We start from the raw sequence: 12,166 nt of genomic DNA, 5'->3' as shown, positions 1-12,166 counted from the left end.
CATGTCTTAATCCCATAACCCTGGAGCCGAAGGAGAGAACTCTTTATTATGTAAAGAGCCTAGCTTGGGCATCTTAATGGCCCATTGACAAAGGGCGTGGGCAGGAATCTGGAGGGAGCTACTTTGTCTTTAAAACATGTTTCTCCCTTTTCACATCCAGGGAAATGTAATATTCTGCCTTTTCAATATTTCCTAGGATATTTCATTTTTCTAGGGGAGGGATGGGTTTTAACTACAAGACAAAAGACATTATCAACATTTATTGCTGACTGGAAGTCCCTTACCAACATTTTGCATGAAAAAAATGAACTTGTAGCTTTTGATGATTAGATAGGAAAACAGAAATAGAAATAAGCGTAATATCAGTGGTGAGTTTCAATTTATTTTACTACCAGTTTGCTTATGAGTGCTTGCTCGCATGCTTGCGCAATCCGGGAGGGTGGCGGAGCTTCCTGCTGCCTCCACTACTGGTTCGCCCAATCTGGGACGAACTGGCAGAAACCCACCTCTGAGTAATAGGATGTAATTTGAAATGCGGAGGTTTAAAATCTATTTGCTCATGTAACTTCTGTGAAGAATTTTAGAAGCCATTTCTTTATATTGTTTTCTTTCTTTTCTATTTTTCTTTAACCTTTTCCCCTTTTCTTGCATCTTTTTCTTTTTCTTCTATCTTTCCATATTTTCCTCCCTACCTTGTAGTAGTTTGTGCTTGCTTTTATCTTCTTGTTTAAAAGTTTTAATAAAAATTGTAAATAAGAAACGCTGAGATAATTATGGATCTCTGTACTTGTGGCTGATTTGTTTATTATTGCTAATGAAGGAAGTCAAATGAAAAAGAAAGCACACTGTCTTTGAGGTTCGTGGTTTTAAGTATCACGACATAGCAAAAATCACCTGGCCCTTTGCAGTTCTTAAAAGTAGGTAAATACAACCTTAGATGAACAACAACAACACATGACATATTACACCATGTCATAATTTATTTTACAAAAAGAAAGGCAAAATGGAGAAGCCATGTATGCAAAATTAAGTATACCCTTACTGCTTTCATAGGAATGAAGACACTAAGTAGCAGCCAGACACTGCTAATCTAGTGCCCTTTATTAATTGATCATCAGCAAGTGTGACTACCTCTATCACAGACAAAATTTAGGAGGTTGCTGGTTTCCAGCATTGAGGTATTGTATGTGTTAACAGAATGCCGATGGGTAAAGATCTATCAGCAATGCTCTTAGAGAAGCAATTGTTGCTGCTCATCAATGTGGGAAGGCTTATAAGCAGAGGTGGGCTGCTGGTGGTTTGGACTGGTTCAGGAGAACCGGTAGTTCCAACCACCAGCTGGGCCTGCCCACCCGCCCCGGTGCTAGCCTGTCCTATTTACCCCCCTCTCTGGCTTTGTTCCCCACCCACGAAGGACAGATGATTGCTACTCCTCCCCTGCTATACTCACTGTGGCTGCCTGAGAAGATTTGCTGTGTGTTTGAAGCCGTGTGAAAGTGAGGAAGGCACCTGCGTGAGGAAAGTGCGCACTCACATTTCTAGCGAACTGGTTGTTAATGTATGTGCAGCCCACCTCTGCTTATAAGGCCATTTTGAAACAATTTAAAGTCCATTGTTCTACAGTGAGGAAGATTATTCACAAGTGGAAAACATTCAAGACAGTTATCAATCTTCCTAGGAGTCAATGTCCCAGCAAATTCATCCCAAAGTCAGATTGTGCAATTTTCAGAGAAATTGAAAAAAATCCAAGAATTACATCTCAAACTCTACAGGCCTCAATTAGCATGTTAAATTTTAAAGTTCATGACAGTTTTCTACAATTAGAAAAAGACAGAACAATTATGGTCTGTTTGAAAGGATTGCCAGAAGAAAGTCTCTTCTCTCTAAACAGAACATGGTAGTGTGGCTTAGATTTGCAAAGTTCCATCTGAACAAATCACCAGACCCCTGGGCTATTTTCCTTTGGACAGATGGGACCAAAATGGAGATGTTTATCCATAATGCATAATGTTTGGTGAAAACCACATACAGCATATCAGCAGAAACATATCATACTAACCATCAAGAACGGTGGTGCAACAGCTATTGCATCCGGTGTGTTGCAGAATTTCTTATGCTTAAATGCTTTTTAGAGGTGCTGTCAATATTGAATTAGCAAAGCAATATGTGTAGGTTAGAGTCCTGATCTGGACTTCAGATTTCCTCTTGTACTCTGTTGTTTGTTTAATGTGTATAAGAAGATTGTCTTTGTAAGTAAGAATTGGAAGAACTAAATATCTATAAGGAGATTAATTTTTGTCATATGATAAGAGTTTCATCTATCTCTTTATTGCCCAGAATTGGTTCTCAGGATTTTTGCAGCCATGAACAGGGATCTCTAATTATGGTGAAACCATTTTGTGATAAGAAAAGGATCAGCTATGTAATCTGTGGACATGGAAAAAGAATAGAATATATTTGTAATCAACCCTTTTATTCTGCAATTTCCTCTTAAACATTTAACAGGACAACATTATTTTCTTCCTAGAATACTATGAAAGAGGCTTCCTTTCTTTAACTCAACTTTTTGGAAACCAGCTTTGCAGAGGAGCACATTAAACTCGGATGCTGACCATTCTCTCCCTTCAGTGTAGAGCAACATTAATATCGAGTAGTAGTGGGTTGCTAAAGGCCCTCTTCTATCTTCATCAAGAAGCATTTCCACTATTAAGACACCACCACCTGTTTCAAAATAAATTTCAATATATATATTTAGAAATGAGAAAATGCTACTATAGTACTTATTTCAGCAGCCAATGAACATTTCATAACATTTTGAAAATACCCAAATTGTACGTTATGAATCATTCTTTCAAATATGTTACATATATTCTTGCCAATAGACAATACAGGTCAATTTTTTGTTGTTCTTGGATAGTTTGTCAATTTGCAGATATTTTAAATACAGTATTATGCAAGTCTTCTCTCAATCTTTTGAAGACATTGACCATGTAAAGCTTTTTCTGTTCTACATTGTTGCCCCCAGGTTTTGCAAGGTCTACTTTTCCTTGTCTAAGCCATTGGCCAGTCTTGCTGAATATTTTTAATTTTAGTGTACCGTCAATGTAATAGTTTGTCTTGTCATTCCCCTTTTCTATTCCTTCCAGATAGTCCTCAACATATGACCAAAATGAGCCCAAAATTTCTGTTGTTAAGCAAGACAGTTATTAAGTGAGTTTTCCATTTATTGCCAGAGTTGTTAAGTGAATCATGCCATCATTAAACAAATCTGGCTTCTCCATTCACTTTGCTTGTCATTAGCCAGCTGGGAAGGCTACAAATAGTGATAACACAACCTATTCAGTTATACTTATAGCTGTGATGTACATTTGTTGGTTTGCTTCTTGCAGTGAGCTGGTGCATATGTTTGATATTGGCGTCTTTAAATGTTTGTGCTAGCTGTTTCTTTGGAACACGTTTCAACACAGGCAACCTTATTCTGTTGTCTTTGAGTTGTTTTAGATGCCCAGTTATTTTTGTTTAAATTCTTCTACTTCTTTAGTTAGATAGCTTTGTTCTTACTGGGGCAGAGAAGGTGCCTGGTTTCCAAATGAAAATAATTCTATAGCTGTTCTGTCTTCCTCTTACTGGCAACTCTCCCTGACTTGATTGACTCTATAGTCTGCGTTACTTCTGCAGAGCCTCTTGATTTCTTTGCCCTGGGAAGATTTCCCCAGTTCTTCCAATTCCGTTTCTGTGAATACCTTATTTCATATTATAAATTGTCATTGATATACTAGTCTCCGTTCTGTTATTTCTGATTCTGGATGTTGTTCTTTTCAGAACTGGTGCATTAATTTAAAATATCATCATCTTGTTTGACTTGACCTGTAATAACATCATTATTTCTCTGTTTCCAATCACTGCATATTAGCAATAGGTAAACATTTTTCCTTCCATTAGTTTTGCAGCTGCTGGTCCTAGTTACTCAGCCAACAGTCCTGAGTCCTATAGCCCAGTTTTCACCAGATGTTCAAAGACTCTAACAACTAGCATGGTCCCTGCTGACCTGAGACACCACTGAACTGGTACAGGTTTCTGTAATTTACATCTCACCATATTTTTTAGGGGAGAGACATTCTTTGTCTGACTCCCCTGATGAAACCATCCAGCATGGTTGAACCTCTGGCATAGCCCTCATCATAGCATACAAGCATACATTTCATCATAGCATACAAGCCCCACAACCACACCAAGGTAGGGGCGCACTGGGGTTATTATTATTATAATCTTCCACCATGAAGAAGTTATTACTTATCAATTTAGTCATTTTTGCAGCAAATGTAGAATGATTGCAAACATATATCTAGGCAGTAAAGGCCAAGAACGAGTAAACAGCCACAGGGACATAAAGAGAGTTCTTTTTCATTTGTAGCACAGCAACTAAAATAGAAATGAATCTGATTTGCACAACAAAAGCTCTTTGGGTTGTATAGCAGAAATAGCTGGAAAGGTCACACTGGAACCAGAATTTTTCTGGTCCTGCAGCTAAATAAGTTATTCTAAGATGCCAGTTGAATTCCCAGTAAAACTGGATGGTGAATTTGAAATGACACCAGATTTAGGGGAGTTCAAAACTTGAGCCAAGTATGAACTTTGCCAGTTCCTTAGCAGATTTAACTTTCTATGATTAAAGAACACCTACCAGGTTTGCAGGCCTGGTAAACTTTGGATAACAGCTGCAAACATCCCTCGTCCGACAAGACGTGCAGAGTCCTGGCCAAAATGTAGAGGTCAGCTTCAGGAATGGGATCTTTAAAAAAATCACCTACAAAAATGAGTAAAATCTCATAAAGCACCATGCTTTCCAGATTATTCTGACAGAATAATCTCCTCTCTTTAAAAGCCACAGAATCCTGTCTGCCTGTGAAAGCTTTTTGTGCTTAGCAAGACATGAGTTCAACCCACATGGAACATCACATCTTTTACCTGCATGGAAAGTGATCCTGGTCTCTTCCGAAGGCAAACCATGGTTCTTGGAGGCTTCCACTACTTCAGGGAGGTCAAAAATGGTCACATCACATTTTGGGTAGAATGAAGTCAATTCCTTAGCTAAACCATCAGTGTTTCCTTAAAGACAGCACAAAATGTAATTAAATAACTGCAGAAGAAAATTTTGTACATGTCCCACTTTTTTGTCTGCTTCCACCTGCTTGTAATTGGAACCTAGAACTAAGGAGAAATTTCCTGACAGGGAATGATTAATCAATGGAACAACTTGCTTCCAGAAGTTGTTAGTTCTCCAACACTGAAGGTTTTTAGGAAGCGATTGAAGAAAAATTTGTCTGAAATAGTGTAGGCTATACTGCTTGGACTAGAAGACCTCCAAGGTCTGTTCCAACTGTTATTCTGTTATGATCCTCCATTCTATGAGAATTCCTCAGGATGGATGCACTAAATATGGCAAATATCCAAAAACACCACCATTCAATGCAGATTGAACAGTGAAAAACTGAATGTAATTTCAAAGTGGACTAAATCCCACATCATCTTCAGTCCCCCAAATGTTTTCAGGCATATCCAGTTTTAGGATCCTTTATTCATGAGCTGCTACCGGTATGCTCTGATTTCAGTTTCTTTCCAACTAGGTCAGCACTGGAAGAGGAGAAGACTGTTTTCTTTTCAGAAATGTTTCCCCTTTTCAAACAGCCTCTGCCAATTTCTCCACTGACTGTAATATTGTATCAGGTCAAAGTGACAGTTAATCATCTCTAAAACAGGACTATTCCTCAGAGTCTGCTATAGACATCCTAAAGTGGTTTTTGATCTCCTAAGGATTTCTCCTTTTCCAAATGCAGATGAAAAAATTTGTAAGAGACGTTAAGAACCCATCCAGCCCATTGTCCCAACATGTGAAGAGGATGGCAAAGCGCTGGCTGAACTTACCACCAAGATCGCAAATGAGTGGGAACTGGGACAGGTCAAAGGCAGAAAGCACTTCTCTTCCTACCACAGGCCAGATTTCCTTCATGAAATTGGAGAAGGTTTGTAACTCTTCCTTTGATCTAGAATTAAAATAAACATTTCTAAATATAACTTTATGAAATGCTATTGTTGTAACTGTTTTTACATATCTATTTATGTTTGAATTAAAGGAATTCTTTTTACAGCATCACTTAAATGATGTTGATCAGAATTTGGAAAAATCGGCATGTGATACATGGAACAGTCCTACAATTTTGGTTGACCATGTTATAATGTTCTGGAAATAAAGCAGATTCGCGTAGGTGCTCTAACTGCAGAACTGTGCTTTGTATAAAAAAAGAAACACCTGGTCAATTAGATGTGCCCCAACAATATTCCAGTGCCATAACAGAGAAGTTGAATATGGTGAGTCAGGATCATATGATGGAGAAAATTATGACAGTGTGAAGATTAATCATATTGGTTAGTTTCCCACAAAATAATTACTCTAATGACCATTCTCTAAAATAAAAATATTACCTGTTCATGACCTCATACGTCTTGTTTGAGGGAGAGCCATATATTGATGGTATCTGATTTTTTCCTGTCCTAAAAAAAGAATTTTTAAAATGTTAGAAAGAAACAAGACAATCCTCCTGGCATTTTCTTCTGCATAGAAGTAGATCCTGAATGTCTTACAGGATTTTCAAAGATTAGATTTTATGATAAAGGTTTCCTTATTAAGCCAGTACTCCTTTACTCTCTCAAGTGTGGTGCAAAACGATCTTATGCATCTCTACCATGAAATAAGCCCTAAAGAACACCAGGCTGGTAGTTTAGATTGCTTAGTTGAAATAGTTTAGGTAGCTTAGTTGAAGAAAGTTGATGAGGGTAATGAACCCAACTCACTTCTATATTGGTGCCTTTTTAACCAGGTACAAATTATTTGTTTTCTCTATTTTTTTAAAAAAAGTGTTAATTTAATAATTTGGGTTTAAAGGAAGATTCAGAGGCAATCTCAATTCAGCAGGTTTATGAATTCATTGTTGATGTATTTGTAGATTAAAAGAAAAACCTGAAATCTTTTTGTTTTAAGATTTATGTCCGATAGAATAGCTCAAATACTTGTTCAGTCACTAGTTTGTGTCTGATCCTTCACAACCCCATGGAGCATAGCACAACTGGTCCCCCTATTCTCCACTGTTTCTCTGAGTTTTCCAAACTCATATTCATTAAGCCGCTGACACTATCTAAATATTCTCATCCATCATCCCCTTCTCTTTTTGCCTTCAGTCTTTCCAGCATCTCTGTCTTTTCCAGTGAGGCCCCTCTTTTCCTTTGGTGGCCAGAGTATTTGAGCATTAGCTTCAGTATCTGATCTTCCAAAGAATAGTCAGAGTTGATTATCTTTAAGATTGACTGAGTTGATCTCCTTGCAGTCCTTGAAGGCAAATAGAGTGTTCCTAAATCAAGTGGTTTCTAAAACCTGTAGAGTTTTAATATGGTGGGGATCGTCATTCTAGTAATTAGCATACAAGACAGGGAAGGTCTACCTTATGAAGACTGGAGTGATATATAGATAGTCCTCAGGTTACAACAATTTGTTTAGCAACCATTCATAGTTTCAACAGTATTGAATTAACGGTGTTTATGACTGGAAGTTGGAAGTCCCATTCACATGAAGGTCTTGCTCAATTAACTACAGTCCTCACATAACAATGGAAACCGAGATTGCTAGAATAACAGTTGCTAAGGGACATTCACCTGACAGTACACTTTATGACAGCACCACTTAGTGATGGAAATTCCAGTTTAATTGCTGCTTGAACTTGTAACCGGGAATATGATGACATTTTCACATTTTAAAAATTATGTTAACACCCAAATTCTTATATATAATAAGCAGGTTATTAACATACACCACTATTTTCATTGTTTATTTTTCTTTGAAATGTAGCAGGGGGAGAGGAGTGAATAAAAGGAGGGTTTGGGAGGAAGCAGAGGGGACAGAGGGAGTACAAGAGGGGAAAAGAGGGGCTTGGCTGGGGGGAAGAGGAAAAAAAGGAAAGGGAAGGGAAGGAGCAGGAAGCAGGGAGAGTGGAAGTGAGACCAAGGGAAAAAGGGGGGAAATAGGGGAATAGGACAGCAGAGTCTTCTGTGGGCCAAGCCTGAGGGAGATAAGGGAATAGGATGTAGCAGAGGCTTCTGTGGGCCAAGCTTCAGGGAGAGAAGAGTTTGAGTGAAAGGAGGCAAGCAGAGGAAACTACAAAGGAGCAGAGGCTGTGGAAGGAGAGCCCAGCAGACAGTTCAGGAGAGAGTGAAGATAGAGAAAGAGGAAGAAGCTCCAAGCAGCCACCTGAATACCACCCCATTCGTGACCTGCCTGCTGAGAGGAGGCTGACAACCACCCCATCACTTGACCCTGGGAAGTTGAAGTGCATCAGAGAGGGACCAGATTGGACTGGCAGCCATACGAAGAGGGCCAGGAGGACCCAGACTCCAGGGGCCCTTACGAGGGTTAGCGCTACAGAAAAATTAGCTGAATATTGTTAAATCCCATAACATACATCTGAAAACATCATTCAAGCTAGTAACTCCAGTCCTCCTATTTACAAAAGGTTACCGATCAGTCATAAACTTTAATCTCAGTTCTTCTTCTTAATGAAATGACTCCATGGCATAACTTTAAATGTTTGCTTTTCTTGCTTTTATTATTAGAGTTTGGGTTTCTGTTCAAGTTTTTCTTGTGTAAAACTTTTTAATGTTGGTACCAATTACAATACAGGGGAGATTCTGAGGAGCAACATAATGACTGTCTGTAATTTACTGCTGTTGTATTTTCATTTTGGCATATATGATTTAGAGAATTCCAATTTAATAAGGATTAATAAATAATTTCCTTATTAAGAACTAATAATATCTTTAAGTGTACCATTAAAGGATAATAACTCCTTAAGTCAGTTCAGGATATGGTGACTATATGAAGATAGTCATAGTTTTGTTGGCAAAAGGAAACACATTTTTATGAAGAAATAAGAAACCAATTGTTATTGAACAACAATTTCCTTCTGGTTTTTTCCTTTTTTCTCACTGTTTGGATACCTGTTCTCCATAGATCTGAGATTTGTGAATCTCCAACCCAAGGAATAATCAGATACAGCTCAACATAATTTTTATGAGAGCATTAATGATCAACCTGATTCTGTTAATGCTGCTATTGAATATTTTAATACTAATTAACTGAGATCTGATTAAAGCTGTGAGGAAATAATAACACATGTCCCTATGTAGGACTTTACAACAATAGTGCATATCTCATGTTTTGAAATGGGAGGAGAGAGACTCTAAAACAACCCAGAAAGGGGGAACATGGTCTTGATATTTTTAAGAGAAGGAAAATATGAAATAATTTCTTTTTAGCTGAACGGGAAAATTCAGTGATAATAATCCAGTGCCATTGCAATTAAGGAAATATGTGTGTTAATGTTATATTCAACATCCAGAATGTGAAGGATGATTTTTCATGCTCTAACTTTATTTATTCTGGTTTACTAGCCCCCTGCTGGATTTGTTTACCTTACAGCATCAGACAAATATTGCATTGATGGATACACAACTTCAGATTGGAATGTTATGGATTGATACTGAGACTTTGGGCTTGATTTGACCAGGTAGAGATTGGTAAAGTCTGTGTTTCCATAAAGATCTAAAAAAAAAATACTGGTATCATTGCATGTAGATTATGTTTCAATTTACTAAAGTGTCTTAGTCTACTTCTTTAAAAACAGATTATGCTGTATTTATCTCAAGCACATCATAATAATATGAGAGCCAGTTTGATGTAGTGGTTAATTTATGATGCTAAATTTCTTGGAGACTATAAGTCCTGTGTCACATTAGACACAAAGCCAGCTCTTTGCGCTGGTCATTTTCTCTCAAGTCTAGGAAGCAGGCAATGGTAAACCTCTTCTGAAAACCTTGCCACAGAATCTGCAAGGACCTGTCATTTGGCCAAGTGCAATGGCTGTTTTTCCCCCTCCACATTTCATCTGATTTAGAATTTGGATATAATTTCATTTTGAAAATCGGTTCAGTCCCATAGTAGAGTAATGGTCATGGTTTGGAAGCAACGTTGGTTTTGTTTTGAAATAACCAGGGACACCAACTCAACATGCCAAAGTTTTACTCTTCTGGTTTATATGACTTTCCAAGAATGGATATAAAACAGTGGTAAGACCAAAAAGTTGCTGTGAAGCAGACTGGACCAAATCTCAAAGAAAGTGATAAACTGATCAACACATAAAAATACAGAGACAAATCCAGTTACTACATACCATACAGTGCGACCTCGGGTGCCGACTGTAATCCGTTCCAGACTTCGGTCAGCACCCAATTTGGTCATGACCAGAAGAAAGACAGACTGCGCAGGGGCACACATTAAAGAAAACGGCACAGAAGGGGAAATTGCTGCGGCTATGTTTATTCAGCACCCGAGGATGTGTTTGTGACCTGAGTGAAGTGGATTTAGTAGATTTAGCGGATTTTTCAGTCGACACTCGCATTGTTCATGGTCTGAGCCATTTAGGACCCAAAGGTCTCACTGTACCAGCTTTCTGGCATGTGATTTCTGGAATCCCCCCTTCTGCAAACTCTTGGATCTGTCAAGCTCAACAGGTGCAGTCATGTATTGCCTATTATTATGGAATAATTGATGGCCATTCCATTTGCGCCCTCCTTTTCACAAGATTACCTTTGCCATCTTTGCACTCCAGTGTCAGGAGCTTTAACCCCACACAGGCCTCCAGCAGCCTCTGCATCCCGATGGGGCTGGTGCTCAAGCATTCCACAATAGTTGTGGAAGACAGCTGTTCCCTCGACTCTCTCAGCAGATCAAAGACACCCAGTTCACAGGCAGTTGAAATGATCTAGGAAGAAACAGCAAGAAAAAAAGCCATGGCTTTCCTCTCAGTTCACATCCAACAATCCCAGAATCTATTTGTGTGGTTTACCGAAGAACGAATCAAGCAGGGCTACACATGTAATTAAACCAATACAAGAATAAATGTTGAAGCTGCCTTCTACTATAATAAACACTGTTGAGACCCCACATTTAGAATTCAAAATTTCCTGAAATAAATTCAACCCAAATTTAGCAAATAAATTTCTAAACTCAGGGATTAGATATAGGACAGATATAGACTTTGTTGCAATATTAGAGTTCAAAACATGAAGAAGGATGTACAATCATTAAATTCTTTAGCAAATTACACCATAAACTTTGGTGATTCTATTGTTTTCACAACTATTAAGAAGTATTATTCACCTTATTGTCACAATAGTTTGCAGAGTTAAAATTGTTTAATGCTTTATGAATACTAATTAAACTAATGCAATAATAAATGTTGAACCTCCTATCTATTATAGTAAACATTGCTGAAACCCCACATCTAGTTTTTGTTGCAAGATTAGAGTTAAAACATGCAGGAAAATATACAGTCACTAGATTATTTAGTAAATTGGTGGAAGATTATTCGTGGAGATCAATGTTAGTCCATAGGATGTGGAAATTCTGTAACAAACATGAAGCTTTAATCATCTGGTAATAAAAAACGATGTTATGAAAACCTACTAAGGAATTTACCTTATTACACCTATCATGGTGTAATCAAATTTTATAAACTTATTTTTAGTTCTTATTGGCAAAAGAAGAGCATATTTGAGCCAGGAAACTAATCTACAGATATTCAATGAAGCTTGTCTGCTCAGATAACACAAGAAAAAATCTTGCAGCCATTTAACAACTTTCATTACAACATAAACTTTGGTGATTCTATTGTTTTTAAACCATTAAGAAGCTGAGAAATGGAAGGTCTTTTGTATTTTCAAAGTTAAGTGTTCATATTTGGAAATACTAACCCATCTTACCTTAAAAGTTATAAATGAATGCTGGTAGCTAAACAATGTTTGAATGTTTTCAATTTCTTCTAGTGAACTCATTGTTCTTGGCTTCTCTCGTTGACCAAAAGAACCTTCCTTCAGCCAAAATATTTGGTATTCCTGAAATTGGCAAAATATAGGTGTCCATAAGATGTCCCAGGATAAAGTATGGAAAACATTAATAAAGAGAGAACAATGGTACACTTAGAAGGTTTTCAAGAGTCCTTCCGCAAAGGCTCCTGAATAAATTGAGCTGCCCTGGTATTAGAGGACAGGTGCTCTCATG

General features: G+C 37.7%; 1 protein-coding gene across 1 annotated transcript; it reads right to left on the bottom strand.

The window, feature by feature from the left end:
* Positions 1 to 2,512: 2,512 nt before the first annotated feature.
* Positions 2,513 to 11,940, bottom strand: LOC116514620 (acetylserotonin O-methyltransferase-like). The gene is made up of 8 exons (XM_032226236.1): positions 11,869 to 11,940; positions 10,694 to 10,868; positions 9,520 to 9,649; positions 6,484 to 6,552; positions 5,926 to 6,065; positions 4,969 to 5,109; positions 4,685 to 4,807; positions 2,513 to 2,721 (listed from the first exon to the last, which is right to left on the bottom strand). The coding sequence occupies exons 1-8, from the start codon at positions 11,938 to 11,940 to the stop codon at positions 2,513 to 2,515; spliced, it is 1,059 nt and encodes a 352-aa protein (XP_032082127.1).
* Positions 11,941 to 12,166: the final 226 nt, after the last annotated feature.

Source organism: Thamnophis elegans, chromosome 11, assembly GCF_009769535.1.
Source record: "Thamnophis elegans isolate rThaEle1 chromosome 11, rThaEle1.pri, whole genome shotgun sequence".
In the NCBI taxonomy this organism is placed as follows: Eukaryota; Metazoa; Chordata; class Lepidosauria; order Squamata; family Colubridae; genus Thamnophis; species Thamnophis elegans.
This window is presented reverse-complemented; position numbering and strand designations above follow the sequence as displayed.

Bases quoted from the DNA above. Each gene is read 5' to 3' on its own strand.
- LOC116514620 (XM_032226236.1), bottom strand. From the start codon at position 11,940: ATGAGTTCACTAGAAGAAATTGAAAACATTCAAACATTGTTTAGCTAC. The intron at 6,553-9,519 runs GTAAACAAATCC...TTCTTTTTTTAG, and splicing joins TATTTGTCTGATGCTGTAAG to GACAGGAAAAAATCAGATAC. The intron at 4,808-4,968 runs GTAAAAGATGTG...TCATTTTTGTAG, and splicing joins CAGGATCACTTTCCATGCAG to GTGATTTTTTTAAAGATCCC.